Source organism: Myotis myotis, unplaced genomic scaffold (genome assembly GCF_014108235.1).
Source record: "Myotis myotis isolate mMyoMyo1 unplaced genomic scaffold, mMyoMyo1.p scaffold_m19_p_1, whole genome shotgun sequence".
Classification (NCBI taxonomy): Eukaryota; Metazoa; Chordata; class Mammalia; order Chiroptera; family Vespertilionidae; genus Myotis; species Myotis myotis.
This window is the reverse complement of record NW_023416313.1, coordinates 203061442-203083605: the sequence shown is the minus strand read 5'-3', so window position 1 is coordinate 203083605 and position 22164 is coordinate 203061442. Positions and strand designations below refer to the sequence as shown.

General features: G+C 38.3%; 1 protein-coding gene across 5 annotated transcripts in view; it reads right to left on the bottom strand.

Moving 5' to 3' along the window:
- The window catches only part of ZNF410 (zinc finger protein 410), a 40414-nt gene that overhangs the window by 15807 nt on the left and 2443 nt on the right, over nt 1–22164 (bottom strand). For all 5 annotated transcript variants that reach the window (XR_004968148.1, XR_004968149.1, XM_036312652.1 and 2 more), the window contains exons 2-6: nt 11691–11874; nt 10119–10254; nt 6832–7050; nt 4944–5135; nt 194–344 (exon numbers count right to left, since the gene is read on the bottom strand). Coding sequence is in view for 3 of the 5 variants with exons in the window: in XM_036312652.1 (XP_036168545.1) it covers nt 194–344; nt 4944–5135; nt 6832–7050; nt 10119–10254; nt 11691–11723 (731 nt within the window). In the remaining 2 variants the exon portion in view is untranslated. The remainder of the gene's footprint in view (nt 1–193; nt 345–4943; nt 5136–6831; nt 7051–10118; nt 10255–11690; nt 11875–22164) is intronic.

Here is a 22164-nt window from a genome sequence, read left to right as displayed (position 1 = left end):
AAATGTCTTATTAAATATTTGCCAAGAATGAGATAAATGAGACAATGATGATCTTTCTACTAGAGAACAAAAGATATCTTAACCACAAATAGTGGCAGCCCTTGCTTTCCATTCATTTATCAATTGGGGGTACAAGTTCCTCTGAAAACATCAATGTCTTTGGCTCCAAGTGTGGAGGCTCAGCTTTGCTCACCGATGAGTTTTGAGGTGGTACTTAAAGTGAGCTGGCCACACAAATGTCCGGTCACAGCCTTCAACTGTACACTTGAGCTTCTTTTCCGCTTGAGGAAGGGGCCCCGATTCTTTGGGTTGCCCATCACCAGAACCAAGGTGGACGTTTTCTCCTATAAGAGAGTCACATATTTGTAATCCAGGAAAGAACCCTGCTCAGCTACTTTGGTTCAAACAAGAAAACTCCTATATTTTATTCCTAGTGATCAATTATCAAATACCTATCTTCCTCTTCCCCAACTCTTCATATCCATTTAACAAAAGAAGTGAGAGTGTTCCACATGCCCATCCCCTTACGCTAAAAACTGCCAAAGCCATCATGCTTTGTTGCATAGACTAGGCCTCTTGGCAAATGTTAAGAAATGTCAAAAATGGTTTTGTATCAAAAAGCAGAGTTAAACCTATTTTGTATTACACAGATTGGTGGGAAACAGGTATATCAACACCCAGAGTGGGGTGCTACAGAAGATGACTTAAAGTCATAGGTAACAAAAACTTGTATTTTAAGGAGGAACAGCCATTCTGGCATAGTTCTGGGCTTACAGTAGTTAATTTCTTTTGTAGATGGCCATTCTTACATTTCAATCTTCTGAAGTCAATTTGGCTATTCCTATCATTCTACAGAGTAAGAGCCACCTTCTAATTTTCTGTACCATCCCTCTTCAGTTATAAAATATTAACCAGTTAACTGCCACGCGTCCAAAAGGAAAACCATCTCCACACGCCACAATATTTTGAATTTAATTTAAAAAATCAATTTGCAATGAATATTATAAAAATAAATATATTACTCATAATTCGGGTGTTCTTGAATATTTCCAGCTGAAAATTCTTATGAAAAATGACTTTAAAGTTGGTCAGGGCTGCCAATTAGGGAAAATATATTTTTTTTTAATAGACTTACATGGCGTGTGGGAAAGGTCTGCCGCTTGTGTCTACAGACGCTTATGGCGTACAATGGGTTAAGAATGCAAAAACTCAGCAGATTTTAAAATTTCTAACCACACTGTACAAGAGAGAGATAATATCTACTGAAGTTTTTTGTTCAACAGAATAAAAGGAGAGAAGCACACATTGCAGTACCTCCTTAAATTTAAATAAATCAGTTAATTAAAAATTATTTATATTCCAAAGTAGCAGGTGGTGCTCCTATCCTTTTAGACATAGTTGGACATCAGTTGAGAAAAACATTCATTTAATTCTGCTATAGACATAAAGACTTTATCTTTCCACTCACACATACCTTAGAAAGACAAGAGTTAGGTACATATGTTGTTCCTATCACACTCCTTGGAACTTGACAGTTGATCAAAGGTAGTGTTTGTCCCATCTATTAATCTTATTATCTTCCTGCCCTACATTCACTTTCCTGTACTCCATCAATGCTAGTCATAAAACTAATTGCTCCAAGGTCAAAGTAAAAGCTAAGATGCCTTCTGCTAGTTAATATTAACTTTCTCTTTTAAAATACTGTCTCAGTTCTTTTTATTTGTTTAATTGAAAAAGCAACACCTGTACATGGGTACAATTTAAACAGCACACACCACAAAGGAAATTTCCCAACTCCAAAGCTCCACTAATTAATTTCTAATGAAAGGTCTGTAGAAACCTCTGGCTAATCCAGAGATTTAAGCCTGTGACAGTTGGGGCTCTGTGCATTCAATTTTGTAGACACAATGATATAATTATAAAGCAGAAGAAAATCCCTCAGCAAAGAGTGAGTTGCCTTGTATTTTGAGTCCTTATAAAATTACTCCCTTAGAGAAGTGCTTGCTCCCTCAATTACTGTGTTTTGGCGGGGAGGGGGGAGTACTGTTTGCAGAAGACAGATTAGCTTAAAATGACTTCAACAATGATAGTTTTGAATATTTAGAGGTCACCTGATGAACTGGTTCAAACAAAAAGAAAGACAAAGAAATTCAACACCTCATATTGCAGAAGCTGGATAACAACTGTAAACACTTTAAATCTCCTACGGTTATGCCAGCAGGTCTTTGCATTTGGGATGCAATTTCCAGTGAGGTTATCATACATAGCAAGGATCAGTCAACTTTTTCTGTAAAGAGCTAGATAGTAAATATTTTTTACTATGAGGGCTATATGATCTCTGTTGTAAGTACTAAACTTTGTCATGGTAGTTGCCATAGACGATTTGTAGAACTAATTGGCATGCTAGTGTTCCAGTAAAACTTTATTTACAAAAACAGGTGGGTATTTGGCCCATGGACCTTTGCCTACCCTGATATAAGTATCAAATGCAAAATTAAATTTTGTTGTTGTTAATCTTCACCAAAGGATATTTTTTCCATTGATTTTTTTTTAGAGAAAGGAAGGGAATGAGGGAGGGGGAGAGAGGGAGAGACATCGATGTGAGAGAGCCTCATCAATTGGTTGCTTCCCACCCATGCCCCGACTGGGGCTGGGGATCAATTCTGCAACCCAGGTGTGCCCATGACCAGGAATCTAACCTGCAACCCTTTGCTATGCTGGTCGACTCTCTAACCACTGAGAAACACCAGCCAATGCAAAATTAAAATATTTTAATGTCTTCATCAACTTAGATGAGTGTGAAGATGATGTGCTTTGATAAACTGTGCTACAGGACTCACAACGTGGCTTCAGTAATGACAAAGGTTTTTGTTTAAATGTATTAAAATATTGAATGAAATTTCATTACGTTATTGGGTAAAAAGCAACATTAAATTAATATGTTTCATATAATCTAAAATGTGTGTGTAACCACATTTAGCAAATAGCAATTTACAATGTTTAATTTTATCTACATGCCTAAAATACATAATAGCCCCCAAAAAAGGCTTTTAGGCAACCATTTTATTGAGAAAATGGAAGATTATCATATACTAGAGGCCTGGTGCACAAAAATTCATGCACTCGGGGGGAGGGGGTTCCCTCAGCCTGGCGTGTACCATCTCACAGTCTGGGACCCCTCAGGGGATGTCCACCTGCTGGCTTAGGCCCGCTCCCCAGGGGATCGGGCCTAAGCTGGCAGTCAGACATCCCTCTGGCAGACCAGGAGCCCTCGGGGGATGTCCACTTGTCAGCGGGGAGCAGGCCTAAGCTGCAGTTGGACATCCTTAGCATTGCTGAGGAGGCGGGAGAGGCTCCCGCCACCACTGCTGTGCTGGCAGCCGTCAGCCTGGCTTGTGGCTGAGCACAACTCCCGCTGGGGGAGCGCACTGACCACAAGGGGGCAGCTCCGGCATTGAGCGTCTGCCCCCTGGTGGTCAGTGTGTGTCATAGTGACCAGTCATTCCCAGTCGTTCTGCTGTTAGGGTCAATTTGCATATTACCCTTTTATTATATAGGATAAAGGCCTGGTGCATGGGTGGGGGCTGGCTGGTTTGCCCTGAAGGGTGCCTCAGATCAGGATGGGGGTCCCGCTGGGGTGCCTGGCCAGCCTGGGTGAGGGGCTGAGGGCCATTTTCAGGCTGACCAACCCCCCAGTGGGGACCCTCAACCCATGGGGGTGTGGCCAGCCTGGGTGAGGGGCTGAGGGCTGTTTTCAGGCTGCCCACAGCCCCTTCAGGGTGGGGGAGTCCCGCTGGGGTGCCTGGCCAGCCTGGGTGAAGGGCTGATGGCCGTTTTCAGGCTGGCCATGCCCCCCGGCAACCCAAGCTCCCAGCCTCTCCTTTTTTTCTAGATTTATTTATCTTCTATAATTGAAACTTTGTAGCCTTGAGTGGAGCCCAGGGCCGGCCAGGTCAGGCGGGAAGCTTGGCTTCCTCCATCGCTGGGGGCAACCCAAGCCTCCTGCTCACTCCAGCTCTGTGGCCACCTCCATCTTAGTTGGGTTAATTTGCATACTCACTCCTGATTGGCTGGTGGGCATGGCTTGTGGGTGTGGCAGAGTGATGTTTAATTTGCATGTTTCTCTTTTATTAGTGTAGATTTGGACTCACCTTATACTCAAGCATATAAGATAGTTGTTATGCTATCTCAAAGTAACATATTTTGAGAGTAATAAAAACATCCACACAATGCTTTGCTGATTATAAAGCATTTCCCAGATAGAATCTTATTTAATCTCTATAACAACCTAATCAGATATGCTACCTGACCTCTATGTTCTGAACAGCAGAAAATTGAAGCTAAGGAAGATTATATTCCCCAGGCAGGGAACTAGTAAACAATGGCACCAGGTATGGATCTCAGGCTCCCAGAGTCCAAATCACAAGGTCCCTCCCTATACTGCTTCTCATTGGCAAATATAGCACTATTCCCTCAATGTAATATGGGGACGCTGAAGATTTCAGGATCCAGAAATCAGCAAAAGCATCACAGGAAGAATTTGATCTTCATTAGGATAGGGCCTAAGCACCTGCATTTCTAAGTTCTTAAGTGATACCGATGATCCAAGGACCACATTTTGAAAATTACTGAGTAGAGAAAAGTGGCAGAGGAAATAGTACAGACATGCTAAACTCAAAAGAAACAATACAGGGGGAGGGGGCAGACTAGAAAGGGTCAATGGGGGTGCGAGGGGGGAGAATGTACATCTATATTATTTTCAACAATAAAGATAAATCTAAAAAAAATAAAGTTTAACATTAAAAAAAGAAATGAAACAGTACTACAGCCCGCATAACTAGTTGCTAACTTGTCATGAGCAACAATTTCGTTTCCTCAAAATATAACCATCGCATTACCAAAATCTCTGCATAGAATACTGGAAAACACCACAGGGGTCTCACCATTGCTGCTGGTTTTTGCATTCTTTGCCAGCTGTGCACGAGTAGCAGCGATCAAACTGTCATGGGCCAACTCCTGAACCCGGAGGAACCATGGGATGCTACTGTCCGTGCTCTCACTGGAGAGGAAATCATTTCCTGAATCCTCTGCCTCATCTTGTACAAATACTAAGTGCTCAGCTGAAGAGCTCAGACCTGGTAGAAACAAGAAGACATATGAAAGTTAGCCATCAGGTAATCCTTTTATTGGAACCCTGTGTGTCCTGAATCAGCTGTTCCAGATTTTCACCTCTTACCTCAAGCTTCAATTCTCACACAAGATTAGGTTATCACCTTTCCACTCCCAGCCTGCAGACTTGTCTTCATCTTATCTCCTATTTCAGTGGCAAAGATGTCCTTCCCGGCAACCAGGCTAACCCTTTCCTCTTGTATCCCCATTCTACCCTTCAATTAACCCATGTCTCCTCCAGCTGTCTCTTCTCTACTGGCCAGCCTACAGCCTCCCTTACAGCCTTTAAACCTGTTCAAGTTCAAGTCTCTTCTATCTTTACTTTTTTAAAAAGAACAAAAAGTCCCAAGTACTTCTCTAGCTATCCACCTCCATCTGTTCCTTCAAAGTAAACTTTCTTGAACAAGTATAACTGCTAACTTGCATATTCACTTTCTCACCTGCCACCTACTCCCCACCTTTCTTCTCTCTCTCTCTCTCTCTCTCTCTCTCTCTCTCTCTCTCTCTCTCTCCCTCACTCCCTCCCTCCCTCTCTCTCTCTCTCGTTACCCAAGGATTTTTTTCCCCCCATTGACTTCTAGAGAAAATGGAAGGATGGGAGGAGGAGGGGGCAGAGAGAGAGAAACATCGACTGGTTGTCTCTTGCAGGTACTCCTACTGGGGCTGGGGAACCTGTGACAGAGGTACATGCCCTTGACTGGGAATAGAACCTGCCACCCTTCAGTCCGCAGGCCAGTGGTCTAACCATTGAGCTCCGGCCAGGGGTACTCCCCATCTCTTTAACCTTGACCTCCACTTCTACTACTGCAAAAACAATTGCTCTTGCTAAAGTCACTAGTCCTCATCTCACTAGCCCATTCTGAAGTATTTGGCATGATTTAGTAACTTTTCTTCTTTAAAACATTTTCCTTCCTTGGATTCCCCTTCACCACTCACATTCTATTTCCTTATTAAATTTATTAGGGTGACATTGGTTAATAAAATTATATAGGTTTCAAGTGTATCGTTATATAATACATCATCTGTATATTGCATTGTATGTTCACCAACCAAAGTCAAATCTCCTTCCATCACCATATATTTGATCCCCTTTACCCTTTACTACCTCCTCCCCACCCCCTTTTAGCAATTTCTTCCTATTCTTCTGTTACCCTCTTAAATGTTTGGGTTTTTCCCCATCGTCCCAGATTTGCCTATTTTTCTGTTTATGTTCTAGACTACTCCTGAATCAAAGAATCCTGCTGTTTCATACATTTCCCGAATGCTGATAAGCACCAAAACTACATATTTCATACCAGACCTCTCTGTAGCTCTGGATTTGTTTCTAATGCTAAAGGATTCCTCCTCCTGAATGTCCCTCCCACAGCTCAACATCAACAGGCACAAATGGGAACTAATCATCCTCCCTCCAGCCCTGTTCTTTGTGTTCAATATCTTGGTGACCAGCACCACCTAATTTCCCATACAAGAAACTTTTGATTCACCCTAGAATCTGCCCTCTCTCTATCCACATTTAATTGATCACTAGACTATACCAATTCTCCAAAGTAATAAAATAATAAGGCTTCGTTTCATTTTAAGTATGTCTGAGTTAAATATGGCCCAGCACAATTTTTTTTTTTTTTAAGCATGAGCAGAGTTCAGAAAAGGATAAAAAAATACCTGCTCTTGTTAAGTTAAGAAGAATAAAAGAAGTGCTATCACTTGGCTGTAGATCTTGCAACAGGCTAGGAGACTCTGGAGTGGACAAAAACTCCGGGGACTTCTGTACAGTCTGAGCCCTTGTCTCCTCTCCGTCTGGGCCCACATTCACCTGAAGGCTTCTTAACACAGCTGAAGGAGGGACCTCCTTGGAGGAATTAGTATGATTTGGAGTATCATCTAGTAAAGAAAAAATAGTACAGCTTTATAAAGCACCTATTTCCAAAGAGCTCACCATATTGATACATAGCACCTAATACCCTTGTAACCTCTCTTAGCATCTAACAACACCCTTACAGGAACAGACATTTTCATTTTACAAATACAAAATTTGCCTCAGAAAAGAACAAAGATATGGCTTTAAGTTCTAAAGAAAGTCAGTCAACAAGTGAGGGACATACTCCTCTAACACCTGGCAGTAACTAATAGCCAACCATCTACATTTGGAATTATAGACCTTTGTTCTTTTGAGGCCAGAAATCAGTACTTTCCCCTTTAAAAAAATATGGTTATACAATGAATACTAACCTAAGAATAGGCTCTAAATTTTAAATTATTATTCTTTGGGAGAGATCCCTTCCATGTATGTGACAGTTCTGGTGAATTATTGGGGGATGGGGGGGCATAGCTGGGGAAATAACTGAAATTTTACAGAATCATCAATATGTTTCATTATAGTCTGGGTTTACACTGGATATAAAGAAATAATCAAAATACTTTCTAATTTTATTGTAAGGAGGAGATGAATTTACAAAGGTTTTGGTTGCAATATAATGAGGAACTGAACTACAGTGCTGAAGCATCCAATGTTTTCAGCGGTTTCTTTCATCTTTATCAAAGGCAGATAATATTTTTTCCTATTTTAAGGAAATAATAGACAAAATTATAGGAATAAAAGTGGAAAGCTAGGGGCAGTATTGCCATTTCAGAGCCTAATGAAGTTGCACAACAATATAAATATACTTATTAATGCCACAGAACTGGTTAAATAGTAAGTTTTGTTATGTATATTTTACCACAAACATTTTTTAAAATAAAGCTCATAGACAGTTTGTCATTGAACAATAGAAAATAAGTGAATATTTATCAATAGTGACATGAATATTGTGGTACACTCATATAACAAAATACTCTAGAGCAATGAAACCAAACAAACCATAGCTACACACAAGAATGAATTGGATTAATCTCACAAATACAGAGCACTAGTAAAGGAAGAAAGGTACAACATACTTTCATATAACTCCATTAATTTAAAGTCCAAAAACAGCTAAAATCAAACTGTGTTACTTAGACTTGGGTAGTTACTGGAAACTTGGAAACAAAGAACTGTCTCAAAAGCTAAGGACGGTGGTGACCTATGGAACAATAGAGGTTGTCTTTAACAGAGGGGGCTCCTATGGAGGGCTTAGGAGCTGGCAATGTTCTACTTCTTTATTAAGTGGTTGGTATCTCCTTTATTCAATATGTATATCCATGTGGTTTTATACTTTTCTGAATCTATCATATATCTCAAGTAAAAAGAAAACATGCAGGCCAAACACGTGTGTTTAGAATGATACACACATACTTAAGAGGGAGGGGAATGAGATTAGGGAGGTTTGTGCAGATACATTTGCTATTGTAATATTGTATTTCATTAGCTGACAGGTGCGTAGATGAGTTTTCATTTATTATCTATAATTGGTTCTTGAAAATATTTTAAATTAAAACTAAAAGAAGGTAATGTGCAAAAGAAGACATGCTTTTGTTTCTGTTTTCATTTCCTTTATTATTGTTAATTATTTATTCAATAAGTTAAAATTGGGGGTGAAGGAGACATATGTTAATACTTTAAACCAGGGGTCCTCAAACTATGGCCCGCAGGCCACATGCAAATACAAATATTGTATTTGTTCCTGTTTTGTTTTTTTTACTTCAAAATAAGATATGTGCAGTGTGCATAGGAATTTGTTCATAGTTTTTTTTTAAACTATAGTCCGTCCCTCCAACAGTCTGAGGGACAGTGAACTGGCCCCCTATTTAAAAAGTTTGAGGACCCCTGCTTTAAACAATAAAAAATAAAATAATAAGTTAAAATTGGGAGAGAAAAGTTGGGGGAAAAGCCTAATGAAGATAAAAATTTATTAGCACATGGAAATTTTCACATATTGAAAATCCATAAATATATGGAAAGACTCCCAATATACTAATAGAAAAATGGGAATTGAAAGGTAGGAAATGTGGAAAAATTTGGAGCTAGTTAGGGAAACCTTAAGTCAACATTTGGTTAGTTCATTATATCTGCCCTTCTTGAATCTTTACACATTGAAAAAGATAGAAAGTCACTTGAAAAAAATAAAAGAAAAAGGAACACCACTAGAAGACAGTAACCAGAAGACTATAACAAATAATTTGTTACCAACAAATATTGATCCTCACCTGATTTAACATTAGTATTCCAAATTTTAAAACAAGGACCAGAAAACAAATAATTCATTGCATCTAAAAATAATATTCTCCTTGGTAATAGTCAAGGAGGTTATTAGCTTTGGATCACCCTCTTCTCATCCAAAGCTAATAATCTCACTTCCCTATGCTTAGCATCCACTTCATTCTACTCTCCTGAAGCCTCCTCACCAATTATCCACATTTTCTGTCCACAACGTCTCTAACTGGCTCTTTTCTTTTAGGAAAAAACCACCCTTAAATATTTCAAATCTGAGAAAAGAATTCTTCCATCTATTTTGTTTTTCCTTTGCATAGCAGGAGAGTCTTTACAAAGTATAGATACTTCCTCTATACATATCTTACACAAGTATCGAAATCCTCTGCAGCCTGGCTTTCTACCCCCTTTCCATGGAACTGGTCCTGCTAGGTCAACAATGGCCTTGTTGACCCTATCTCACTGGGCCTCTTAGGAACATCTGACACACTGAGTATTCCCTTGGGTTCCATGCCTGTATTCTATGCTACTCTAGACTTTCCTTCTCCCCTCCACAGGCTCTCCTTAAATAGGATATTCCAAGGCGTTCTACCTTACCCTTCTTTTCTTCTCACTTTCATATTCTATGGGTGATCATATCCATCCCTATGGTGTAAACTATCAATGCACTTATGACTTCCATGGCTCCTTTTCTCCATGATTCCTAATTTTTACAGTTTCCACCAGTCTGTTATAAAATCAGTTAATCCATTCCACCAGTACCATAGAGTAGGCTAAGCTCTTAGGACTCATTTATCTTAACTGTGGTGTTCTTAATTTTTACCTGGTAACATTAGCCGACTGCATTCTGAGGCCTCAGTCACTGGAAGGAGGGACAAGCAAGTAATGTCTTTAGCTTCTGATTCTACTAGCCCCTGTCCCAATGGGATGGATGTATTCTGAACAAACTGTACCAGGAGCTAGGGGATGGGGGAGGGGAAACAACATAAAGATATATAAGTTGTTAGGAATGGATATAAACGTCTGAATTTCCCAAAAGGTGATGATGTAATTAAGTCTTAATTGCTCACTAATCTCAGCCATATTCATTGTAAAACTAAATTAACAACAAATAAAATTTAAAGTTATTTTTATCATGTCATCTGTTCTGGAGAAAGGTTAAATTATGTAATTAATTTAACCTCTGTCATTTTCCACCAAACAAAGAAATGATAAAAATAATTATATTTTTAAATGATGGCTATTAAAAACTCAATCATATTGTATTGATTACATTTTATAAAACACTTTTCTGTGTATTGGCTTCCTTTAAGCCTCACTATAAATCAGTAAGCTTGAACATGTATTTTAAAGATAAGGAATCAAGTTGAAGACACTGAATGACTTTTCTAAGGTCATAAGACTAGTTAGGAGCAGTGTCAGTCTTCAAACTTAAGTAATTTGATTCCAAATTCAGTGACTTTTCATTATGTAACACAGGTACATTTAAATTAAAATGAGAAAAATAAATAAAAATTTAAAATGTTGTCTTGGCCGGTGTAGCTTAGTTGAGGACCATCCCATCCACCGGAAGGCTGCTGATTCAATTCCTGGTCAGGGCACATGCCCAGGCTGCTGGCTTGATCTGCAGTAGGGGGCATGAAGGAGGCAGGTGATCAATGTTTCTCTCTTATCGATGTTTCTCTCTCTCCCTCTCCCTCTAAAATCCATAAAAAGATATTAAAAAAAAAAAAAAATGTTGCCCTGGCCAGTGTGGCTCAGTTGGTTGGAGCACTGTCCCATACACCAAAAGGTAGCAGGTTTGAGTCCTGGTTGGAGCACATACCTAGGTTGCGGATTTGATCCCTGGTCAGACCACATGTGGGAGGCAGCAGATCGATGCTGTGCTCTCACATTAATGTTTCTCTCTCCCTCTCCTTTCCTCTCTCTCTAAAAATCAATAAAAATTATTTTTAAAAAAGTTTAAGTCCTCCAATTACATTTAGAAAGAAAATACTTTCAGATATATATACTTTCTGAAAATACTTTCAGAAAAATTAAAAGAATGGTTTGTGGTAATAAATATTTACAAATGTATACATACATTACACATATATGCCATATATAAAATATAAAATTTTGTCATATAATTATCTAGATGTATAATTTTATACTTATTAAATAACAAATATTAAAAGTCATAAGAGGTAAAAATGGAATTTTTAAATCTTTGAAAAAGTACTTAGTGAGAGGAAAATAATAAACTAGTAGTTACAATCAAAACAATATGGCCCACAAAGACTAACATTTTACTATTTGGCCCTTTACAGAAAAAGTCTGTTGACCCCCAAATTAAATAAGGACAACCTTTGGAATAGAGCCCACCAAAAAGAAAAGAAAAGCTGATTTGGCTCACCTCTGGTTTGGATTCTAACTCATCTGATAACATTGATTCAGCTTCCAAATCCTGTAGCTGTTCAGGCAACAAGTTAAATTTTTAATTCAAAGTCAATGACACCTTCCTGTTTATGCTCATATTCCTCTAGGAAATGCTATGCTTTTCCTGTAAGATGCTGTGCTGGGTAGGTAATCAATTTAGCCTAAAATGAGGGAAAGCGAGAGAGAATATTAAGAGCAGAGGAAAAATGTAGCTAAATAAACAAAGACTTTATCTATTGTAATAATCATAAGTTGCATGTCCTTTTCCACTATTTCCCACCCTGGTATATCCACAGCAAGCAATAAAGAATTTGTCCTAAAACAATTGTTTTAAAATAGAACAAACCCAATAGGTCTCAAAACCCATAAAAAGTTTTACTTTGATGTAGAATTTCTATTTCTACTAATCTATTCTAATAAAAGGTCTTAACCCTTTGAGGTCGTATTAAATTAGGACATGGGTGTCGTACTGGTCGGAATTAATTTCCATTGAAAGAGCAGTGATACATAACATGCAAGATTATGAAGGATAAACAAGATTTATTAATTCTTTTTTGGAACTACGTCACTACTAGTAGAATCACTACAAACGTTATCACTTTCTACGTCAGAGTCAGTATTCAAGGTGCCAAAATAAAACTCTTTTTTTTTTTTAAAATATATTTTATTGAGCTTTTACAGAGAGGAAGGGAGAGAGATAGAGAGTTAGAAACATCGATGAGCTGCCTCTTGCACATCTACTGGGGATGTGCCCGCAACCCAGGTACATGCCCTTGACCGGAATCGAACCCGGAACCCTTCAGTCCGCAGGCCGACGCTCTAGCCACTGAGTCAAACCGGTTTTGGCCAAAATAAAACTCTTCATCGTTACTTTCAGATTCGCAGTACACTTCTTTCGGTAACTTTCTTTTTGCCATTTTGGAGTATTATTTTGAAATATCTTAACAAGCGAGAATGCCTAATTACAGTTAAACATAATTTGTAAAGCTTTATTTGAAATTCTGCAAAGTATCTCCAAAGCTTGTCGATTTCTTCACTCTCAAAAGGCAACTGACTCGCCACAGTGTTTTGCATGGCGAGTGTGGAACGACCGCGTTTGTTTATATTGAGTTTCGATAACTCCGATTTGTCGGGGCAATGTTTTGGGTCGTGACAAGGTCGCTTAGACACGTAAGAGCTTTCAGAGAAATTATGAACTGATGCAGGAATGAATAGAGTTAAGATTCGTACGGTTCCTTGCTGTGGTGGCTGAGAGCAGACATACGACCGGAACGGTAAAAAAGCTTTGGTGGCTGAGAGTAGACAAACGACCGCAAAGGGTTAAATATGAGAAAAGCTATATGTCCAAAGAATTTCATCTTATCATCTGTGATAATAAACAACTTCAAACAACATATAAATACATGCATATACCCAACAATTGGGGAGTGTTGATAAATGTTGGTTAAATTACAAAAACAAAATATGAAATTACAAACTTGCCAATATTAAAACTAGTTAAGATAAGCATAGGAACAAGTGAAAGGAAATTCACACAGCTGTGATAATAGTTTATTGAGTGGTAGGCTGGTGTGACTATTTTCTCGATTTCCCAATTTTTCTAAAAATATTTATACAGTCAGTCAATATTTGAATAATATTTTCCCAAAGTAGTACTCTCAGGACCCTGATGCAGCTGTTTTCTACCCATAATTTAAACTCTTACTTTCTTTTTCTTTTTTTTAATCATATATTGTTCTTTTTTAAAATATATTTTATTAATTTTTCTTTCTTTCTTTCTTTTTTTTTTTTTTAGAGAGAGAGGAAGGGAGAGGGATAGAGAGTTAGAAACATCAATGAGAGAGAAACATCGATCAGCTGCCTCCTACACACCTCCTACTGGGGATGTGCCCAAAATCAAGGTACATGCCCTTGACCGGAATCGAACCTGGGACCTTTTAGTCCGCAGGCCGACGCTCTATCCACTGAGCCAAACCGGTTAGGGCTAAATTCTTACTTTCTTATAGCTTAATTTTTCCCCCCGGGATTTTGGCAAAGTGAGTTCATTTTATTTTGTACAATTATTGTTAAAATTGGGAGCACTACTATATACAAAGTGGTCATACAGTGTAAAATGTACTCAAGATGAGAGTTTTCAATTAATATCAAAGTAAAGTGAAAAGTTAGAAAGATTTACTCTACAAAAAGAGCACTTAAATGTACCTGAATAAGTGTTACTGCCCTGATAGTTCCTTCCTCTCCCTTTTGTTAGCTGCCAGAAATCTGTATTTTTCATCATTAAAAAATTATTTACAAGATGTAAATAAAATGTTAAGTTTCCCACATAAAGTAGCATAAATCTCCAACTTTTCCTTTCACATACATTTTTCTTATTCAAGCACTATAATAGCTCAATGGGGCTTACCCATCCCTCTTTTACATTGAAAGGAACCAAGGCTCAGTAATATCACTTGTCCAAGTTATTAAGCTTCAGAGCCAAACACCTACCCACAGAGGAGGTTGGCATGAATAGTTGGCATAAATAGTGATTATATCTCTCTAAATTTGATCTTGAGTCACCAGGGTGTAAGAATTCCCTTTCCCCAATTCCAGGTCATCTCAAGAAGCCAAGAAATTACCAAATGTTTATTTAAGTTATTCTTTTTTTTTTTTTTTTAAATATATTTTATTGATTTTTTGCAGAGAGGAAGGGAGAGAGACAGAGAGCTAGAAACATTGATGAGAGAGAAACATCAATCAGCCGCCTCCTGCACATCTCCCACTGGGGATTGTGCCTGCAACCCAGGTACACGCCCCTGACCGGAATCGAACCCGGGACCTCTCAGTCCGCAGGCCGACGCTCTATCCACTGAGCCAAACCGGTCTCGGCTATTTAAGTTATTCTTAATGTTCCTCCAATTTTGAGATTCCAGGATTGTAAAATCTCTAAGAAACTAGACAATTATTTACTGTCTTTATATTTGTTCATTTTTATTTTTTTTTAAGAAACTAATGGTGCTGGCTCCAGGGATAGGTTTCTGTTTCCTTACCTAATGAAAAATAAAGGATAAGAATATGTGCCCTTAACAAGGGAAAAATCAGATATAGCAGATCTTAAACACTTTTGCAAAGCTGTAATAACAACTTAGAGAAGGAAGCTGCCACTTCTCTTATAGTTTAAGGACCACCTCTACATCATCATTTCTCAATCCAAAGTTATCTATGACACCCTTTTATTTTAGTGTTTTCATTTCAATGATAATCTTAAAAATTAGCACAATCACTTCCTGGAACAAATGGGTATCTGTATTATAACTGAGAACTGCCATACAATTTTGGTATCCAAATTTGTGGTTTGTATGTGTGCCGTGTAAACAAAAAAGAGAATAGTCGGATGCAGTACAATAGGCAGGATGACCTCAAAAGAATCTGTATTGGAGCACTCAGTACCATACTGTGTACTGTGTGGATCTCATCTTCAGCACAGCACCAGCGAAGTGTGATGGCAAATTCAATTCTATTCCTAATTCCAGTTACCCATGTAACAGATTTCAAAAATTGCAATGCAAATTTTTTTAAATAACAGCTTCACTGAGATATAATTCACATACCATACAATTCACTTACTTAAAGAGGACAAGTACATTGTTTTTAGTATAGTCACAGATGTGCAAACATAACCACAATCAATTTTATAACATTTTTGTCATCCCAGAAAAGAAAGCCTGTACCCATTTTCTCCCAAGCCCTTCACTGAGCAGGCCTAGGCAACTACTAATCTATTTTCTGTCTGTATGGATTTTACCTACTCTAGACATTTTTATAAATGGAATTATATATGTGATCTTTTGTGCCTGGCTGCTTTCACTTAGCATGAAGTTTCCAAGGTTTATCCTATTGTATGTAGCATGTATTGGTACATCATTTCTTTTTGTAGCAAAATACTATTCTACTGTATGGATGTACATTTTATTTATCAAATTATCAATTGATGCACATTTGGATTATTTCCACATTTCAGTTGTTTCCCCAGTTTGGCTATTATGCATAATGTTGCTATGAACATTCATGTACAAGTTTTTGCATGGACATACATCTTTATTCTTTTCTGTACTTTTCTAGGAGTGAAATCGCTAGGTCATTTGGTAACTACGTTTAACCTCGTGAGGAATACCAGGCTGTTTTCCAAAGTGGTTGTGTCACTTTACAATCCCACCAGTAGTATATAAGGGGGATCTAATTTCTCCACACCCTCACCAACTCTTGTTAATTAGTATCTGCCTTTTCTATAATAGCCATCCTAGTGGGTATGATGTAGTAACTCACTGTGGTTTTGAGTTACATTACCTGATGGCTAATGATGCTGAGTATCTTTTCCTGAGCTTATTGGGCATATGTCTATATCTTAGACCTTATCAAATATTGGTTTGCACAACCTTTCTTCCATTCTATGTTATCTTTTCGCTTGTAAAGCAAATCTTTAATTGAATAAGGCAATTCTAACTCTACAAAGTCATCAAATAATACCTCATTAAAACTGGTATTCAAGGACTTCTCAGTCACCTTTGGTTAAATATAAGATCTGATTATCATAAACTGTGTAACAAGGCCTTGACATTACAAATACTACCTTGTATGCTATCTTCTGCGCTAGTATTTTCTAAAGTTGAAATTTAGAAACAAATGAAATATATTACTGCATCCAAGGCTAAATCTTTCCACTGTTAAGCTCAATATTAAATATGTAGTTCATTTTAACAAACAACATCTCTACCACATAATATGAATGTTAATTTGAATTTTCTTGTTGTATGGTATTGCTTACATCTGTATACTTATTCATGAAGATATAAATCCATGGCAACAACTAACATAATCTTGATAATCTAAATTTTATGATGTACATGGTTCCCCATGGCCATCAAAACATATTAGACTGCCTAAAGAAAATAATCTTTGTTTAGCATATATATTTTAGAAATTCACTGATCATGGCACTACTATTATTGATTTGTAAATTTGTTTTGATGTTGCAGTTGATTAAGAGCTATAAAGGCTCAGCATAGGAGGTATAAGAATCACCTAGCTTTATGTTTGAGTATATTTAAAATAAAAATAATTTGCAAGTATTGGAGGTAGGGAGGGTCCCAATGCAATGTTTTTCCTTTAAATGCAACTTATATGACACTGAAGTGAAAGGCACTGCTCTTACTCAAAAGGAAGATATTTTCAGAAAAATTATGGATATCAGAGGAAATTTCTTCCCTGGCTTTCTTATGCTATTAAGATAAGAGATTAAAAATGCAATATACACAGTAGTCACCTAAATCATCCAAAGTTCTTTAATGTGGACAGTAATATTTGTTCATTTTTACTTTGTATCTGTAACTGGTGGACAGGCAAAATGTATATCTTTATTTCCTTTAAAATAGAAAATGTACTAATTTAGCTCCATAAATAATGGAAGAGACAACAACATTTAACTATCAGCAATGAAGGCCAGGCCCATCGAATCATATTTTCCACAAATCATAAGTAAGAAATCTTGGCTCTAGATTAAGACTTTACAACAAAACAAACTGATCTTAGAAATTGGTCAAAGTAGTACTGTTCAGACCAGACCTATTTCCTTCTCCCCTTTTACTGTGTGCATGGCCATCAAAGCATATTAGACTGCTTAAAAAATAATTGGCCCAGCATATATATTATATTTTTTAGAAATCCACTGACCCTGCCACTGTTCAGCCTAGAGATTAAAAAGAATGCAGACAAAACAACAACAACAACAACAAAAAAAACCTCTGCAATGAACAAAAGCAAAACACAAGGCTTGAAAAGAAGTAATTAGAGAACTCTAACAACAGCAACGTAGATTTAGGACAACAGCAATCTCTATGATCAGGACTATCCTGAGAACAACTCTCCTTCTGTTTTCAACCAATAAACAAATCCTGGGGACTAAAGCTTGATAAGCTGCATTCTTTTTCTGCAACACATCCTACTTCTGCATTAACACTAAGTAGCTAAACAAATTAAATAAAGAAGCTGAGATATGTTTTTTAAAGAAACAAAAATGCAAGGTCTCTAAAGCAGGAATCTTAATTCTGCCTCTGACTAGATTGAGACCTGGGCAAGCTACTCATCTTCTCGGCCCTAGGAAACTCATCTGAAATATAGAAATGAAACAGATCAATCCTAGGATTATTTTTATATCAGTCAATAGAAATAATTATAAAATTCTTCAGAAATAAACTTCTCTAGAGGTGCTTAAGAAATAAGTAAGTCTATCAAATGTTTAGTATACATAGAAGGTTAAGAACTATGCCTTCTATTACTGAGTCCAAATTTCCTATAGAGACTGCAACCCACAGTAAGATACATTTTCCATCATAACCCAATAAACTAAACACACACAGATAACATAGTTTCATGAAACAATACTATACAAACGACTCTCATGCACTCTGAAAATATTTTTTTAATGATGAGACCCAATAAACTGATCTCACAAACTAACAGGTTATATCCCACAGATTGAAAAACACTTTATTAAAGTAACTTCAAAGTAACTTCAAAATGTCTAAAATACATATGTGAAACACTACAGACACAGTGCACAAAATTCGTGCACGGGTAGGGTCCCTAGGCCTGGCCGGTGATCAGGGCTGATCTGTGGGGTGACTGGCGGGGTGATCAGGGCCCCCGCTCACACCCACCTTGGCCTGGCGCTGCCCACTCGCCAACCCCCGCCCCCAGCTGCAGTCCTGCTCTTACGAGGGCCCACCGGGGCCAGCAGTGCTTCCACTGCCACCTACTGCCAGCGGTGCATCGCCTACGTCCACCATGTTCCGCGCCACCCCCAGTGCTCAGCGCATGTCTAACTCCCGGTGGGTTGAACTCTCGCCCGTAGGGACAATTTGCATATTAGCATTTTATTATATAGGATAGCATCACATACAAAGTGTAAACCCATAGATATAAACCTGCTTTTAATATATATTACAGCCCAGTCAACGTGGCTCAGTGGTTGAGCATCAACCTATGAACCAGAAGGTCACAGTTCGATTCTCAGTCAAGGCACATGCCCCAAGTTGTGGGCTCCATGCCCAGTATGGGGTGTGCAGGAGGCAGCTGATCAATGATTCTCTCTCATCATTGAAGTTGCTATCTCTCTCTCCTTCTACTTTCCTCTGAACTCAATATATATATATATATATATATATATATATATATATATATATATATATATATATATTACAATCAGCCATTATTATTGTTGGAGTTTTGGTGAAATAGATTACTTGAATCTTATCTTTTGGCCCTCCCTGTGAGTTCTGCAGAGGAAAATATTACAAACTAGGCAAATGATTAGCAACAAAAAGAAGTTTTTGGTCCCAAGTCCCAATGCAGACCTCTCACATACTGGGAGAGAAAACCAATCCAAAGTAAGCAAGCAACAGGGGAACAGAGATGATACAAGTCTCCTGTCTCAGTCCTGATTGCTATGCAGAAGGGAGTGTATTTCCAAGGGAAATATGACCAGGGGCTTTTACTACTTTGCCTCATAAAAGACAGAGAACACCATTGTGTTAACCTCTAAAAAGCAGAGTGACCCTGGGTAGATTAGTGGGTTAGTATTGTGCAGAACACCAAAAGGTCAGTTCCTGGTCAAGGCATATACCTAGGTTTCAGGTTTGATCCCTGGTCTGAATGCACACAGGAGGCAACCAATCACATCACATCGATATTTCTTTCTCTCTCCCTCCCTTTCTTTCTCTAAAATCTATAAGAACATATCCTCAAGTTCTTATTTAGCTCCATAAATAATGGAAAGGATACAAAGTAAATAAAAATAAAAGGCAAAGTAATTCCACCCTAGAAAACAAAGCCCAGAATAGCAGTACTGCTCTAACTTGAGGGAGGTCAACAATGCTTTGACCTTGACCCAGTTTTAGGAAGAAGTGGAAGGTGGGTGGGTAGAAGAAAAAAGAAAAAAGAAATTGAGAAACACTGTGCTCCCCACATCTGGTCACCATTCATACAAAGGCTAAAATAAAGCACATGATTTCAACCAAAAGGACTAGTCTCTCTGACCATGGGCCAATCTGCTTCTCAGCTCCCTCCATCGCCACCTGTGGCTGACCACAGATATAGATCCAGACAACTCTACTGACATTAGTAAATTACAAAGACGAAAAATTAGAATTTATTTTAAAAGAGCAGTTTAAATTTTGGTATAACAGTGCTGGGAACAGGAAAACGAGGTAACTTTCTACATCATACCTAGCATATTATGGGAGTTGATTAAATTCTAATGATAAAGTGGTAACAGGTACTAACGAAAGAAATTTGGAATACAGAATTGTAAAGCCAGAATGAGTTTTAAAACCATAGGATTCACCCTAGGCCTTTTCCTTTCTCTTCCCAGGATCTTCTGGGTGCTCCATTCCTATAGCCTTGAATCTTATTCCATTCACCTCCCCATTTCTCCACAATCCTAATTCTCTATAAGCTAAATTCATCAGGAGTTGTCTCTACTTTCTCATCTCCAATCATTACCCAACCCCGTCAATTCACCAAAACCTCTCTTGTAAAGATAACCCATGATCTTCATGTTGCCAAGTCCAATGGACACTTTACTGTCCTCACCTTACTTGACCTTTGCAATGGACAACTATTGTTTTTGACTGTCTTACTTTCATTTCCCCTGCCTGGGTGACAGGATCCATTTTGTTTGGGGATTTACCCCCCCCCCCCCCCCATTAATTACATTCTTGGCAGGACTGTAGATTAAGATGTTCTTTTCTATCCTGGCCAACTACTGGACACTTGACCCATGGTGAACAAATCAGACACTTTTCCTCAGAACATGAATCCTGAAAGTAACTAAGGACTGAAAAATGCTGCAGCAGCCCATTCATTCCAGTACTGCAGTTAGCAGCCTTCCCTGGGGCTGCTCATATTCCAGTCCTTTATAAAGTCAGGGCCTTCAGCATTTTCTTTGGTCCTGTGAGTTGCTCACATCCTGGTTATAAATTCCTCTTCTGAAGTAAATTGTTCACTTGCAACCAAAGAGGCATCATTGGCCCTGTTTCTCAAAGGCGCTGCCTCCATTCTCAAACACTATTCTCTTTATTTCCAAGATACATGTTCCTTACTTCACTATACCTATTGGCCATCTCTCCAGTCTCCTCTGATAACTCCTATAATCCTCCTCCACTCAGCCCCTAAATGTTAATGTTCCTCAGGATAGTTTTCAGACCCGTTTTTTTTTTTTTTGCTATACTCTCTCCCTCTTGTGAATTCACCCAGTTCCTTGGCTTTAAATCAGCCGTGGGCAAACTACGGCCCATTTCAAATGAATAAAACTAAAAAAAAAAAAAAGACCGTACCCTTTTATGTAATGATGTTTACTTTGAATTTGTATTAGTTCACACAAACACTCCATCCATGCTTTTGTTCCGGCCCTCCGGTCCAGTTTAAGAACCCATTGTGGCCCTCGAGTCAAAAAGTTTGCCCACCCCTGCTTTAAATCATATGGTCTCCAAAATTTTTATCTGTAGCCCAGATATCTCCTCTGAGCTGCAGACTTGGATATACATCTCTATTTAACATTTTAACTTAATATCTCCATTTTAACATGTTCAAAACAAATTCTCTCTCAAGCCTGTTTCCCATCCTTCCTTACCAGCCCCTCTCACCACAACCCTTTACTCAAGGACCACTATTTACGTCATTTAGGAGTAATCTTTATTACTTTATTTCCTTTGTTCCCAATACTCAATCCAGCTGCCAAGTCCTATTGATTCTATCTCCAAAGGAGGAAATATAGCAAATCCACCTACTTCTTTCTCTACTGCCACCACCCTACTCCAGGCCACCATCACCTTTTGCCCTAAAGCACTGTTACTGGTCTCCCTGCTTCTGTTCTTGCCACCCTCCGTTCTGTTCTCTTCACAGCAATAAATATCATCTTGAAATGTGAATCCTAGTATAGATATACTTCCCTGTTCAAACTCTTCTCTAAGCTTTCCAATGTGTCTAGACAAAATCCAAACTCCTTACTCTGGCCTGTAAAAACCTATGTGAGCCATTCCTGCATCCCCACCTCCAGCGTCACCCTCCTTTACTTGCTCACCAAGTCCCAGCCAGAGGAAGCTCCCTTAGCTCTGAGAACACATGAAGCTCTTTCTTATATTATGGATTTGCACATGACATTTGCTCTACCTAGGAATGCTTTTGCCATTCTCTTCCATTGGTTAGCTCTTTTTTTGTTTGTTTTAATCCTTCATAGTTCAGTTTAACTGTTAACTCATTTAGAAAGGCCTTCCCTGATACCTTACTCAAGGAAGGTTTGCCATACACCCTCTACCATCTTCACTAATCACAACTTCTAATTCTTTCATTTGTTTTTATATAGTCTTTATTTTTTTGTGGGCTATCCCATAAATTGCAGGCTCCATAAACAAGGG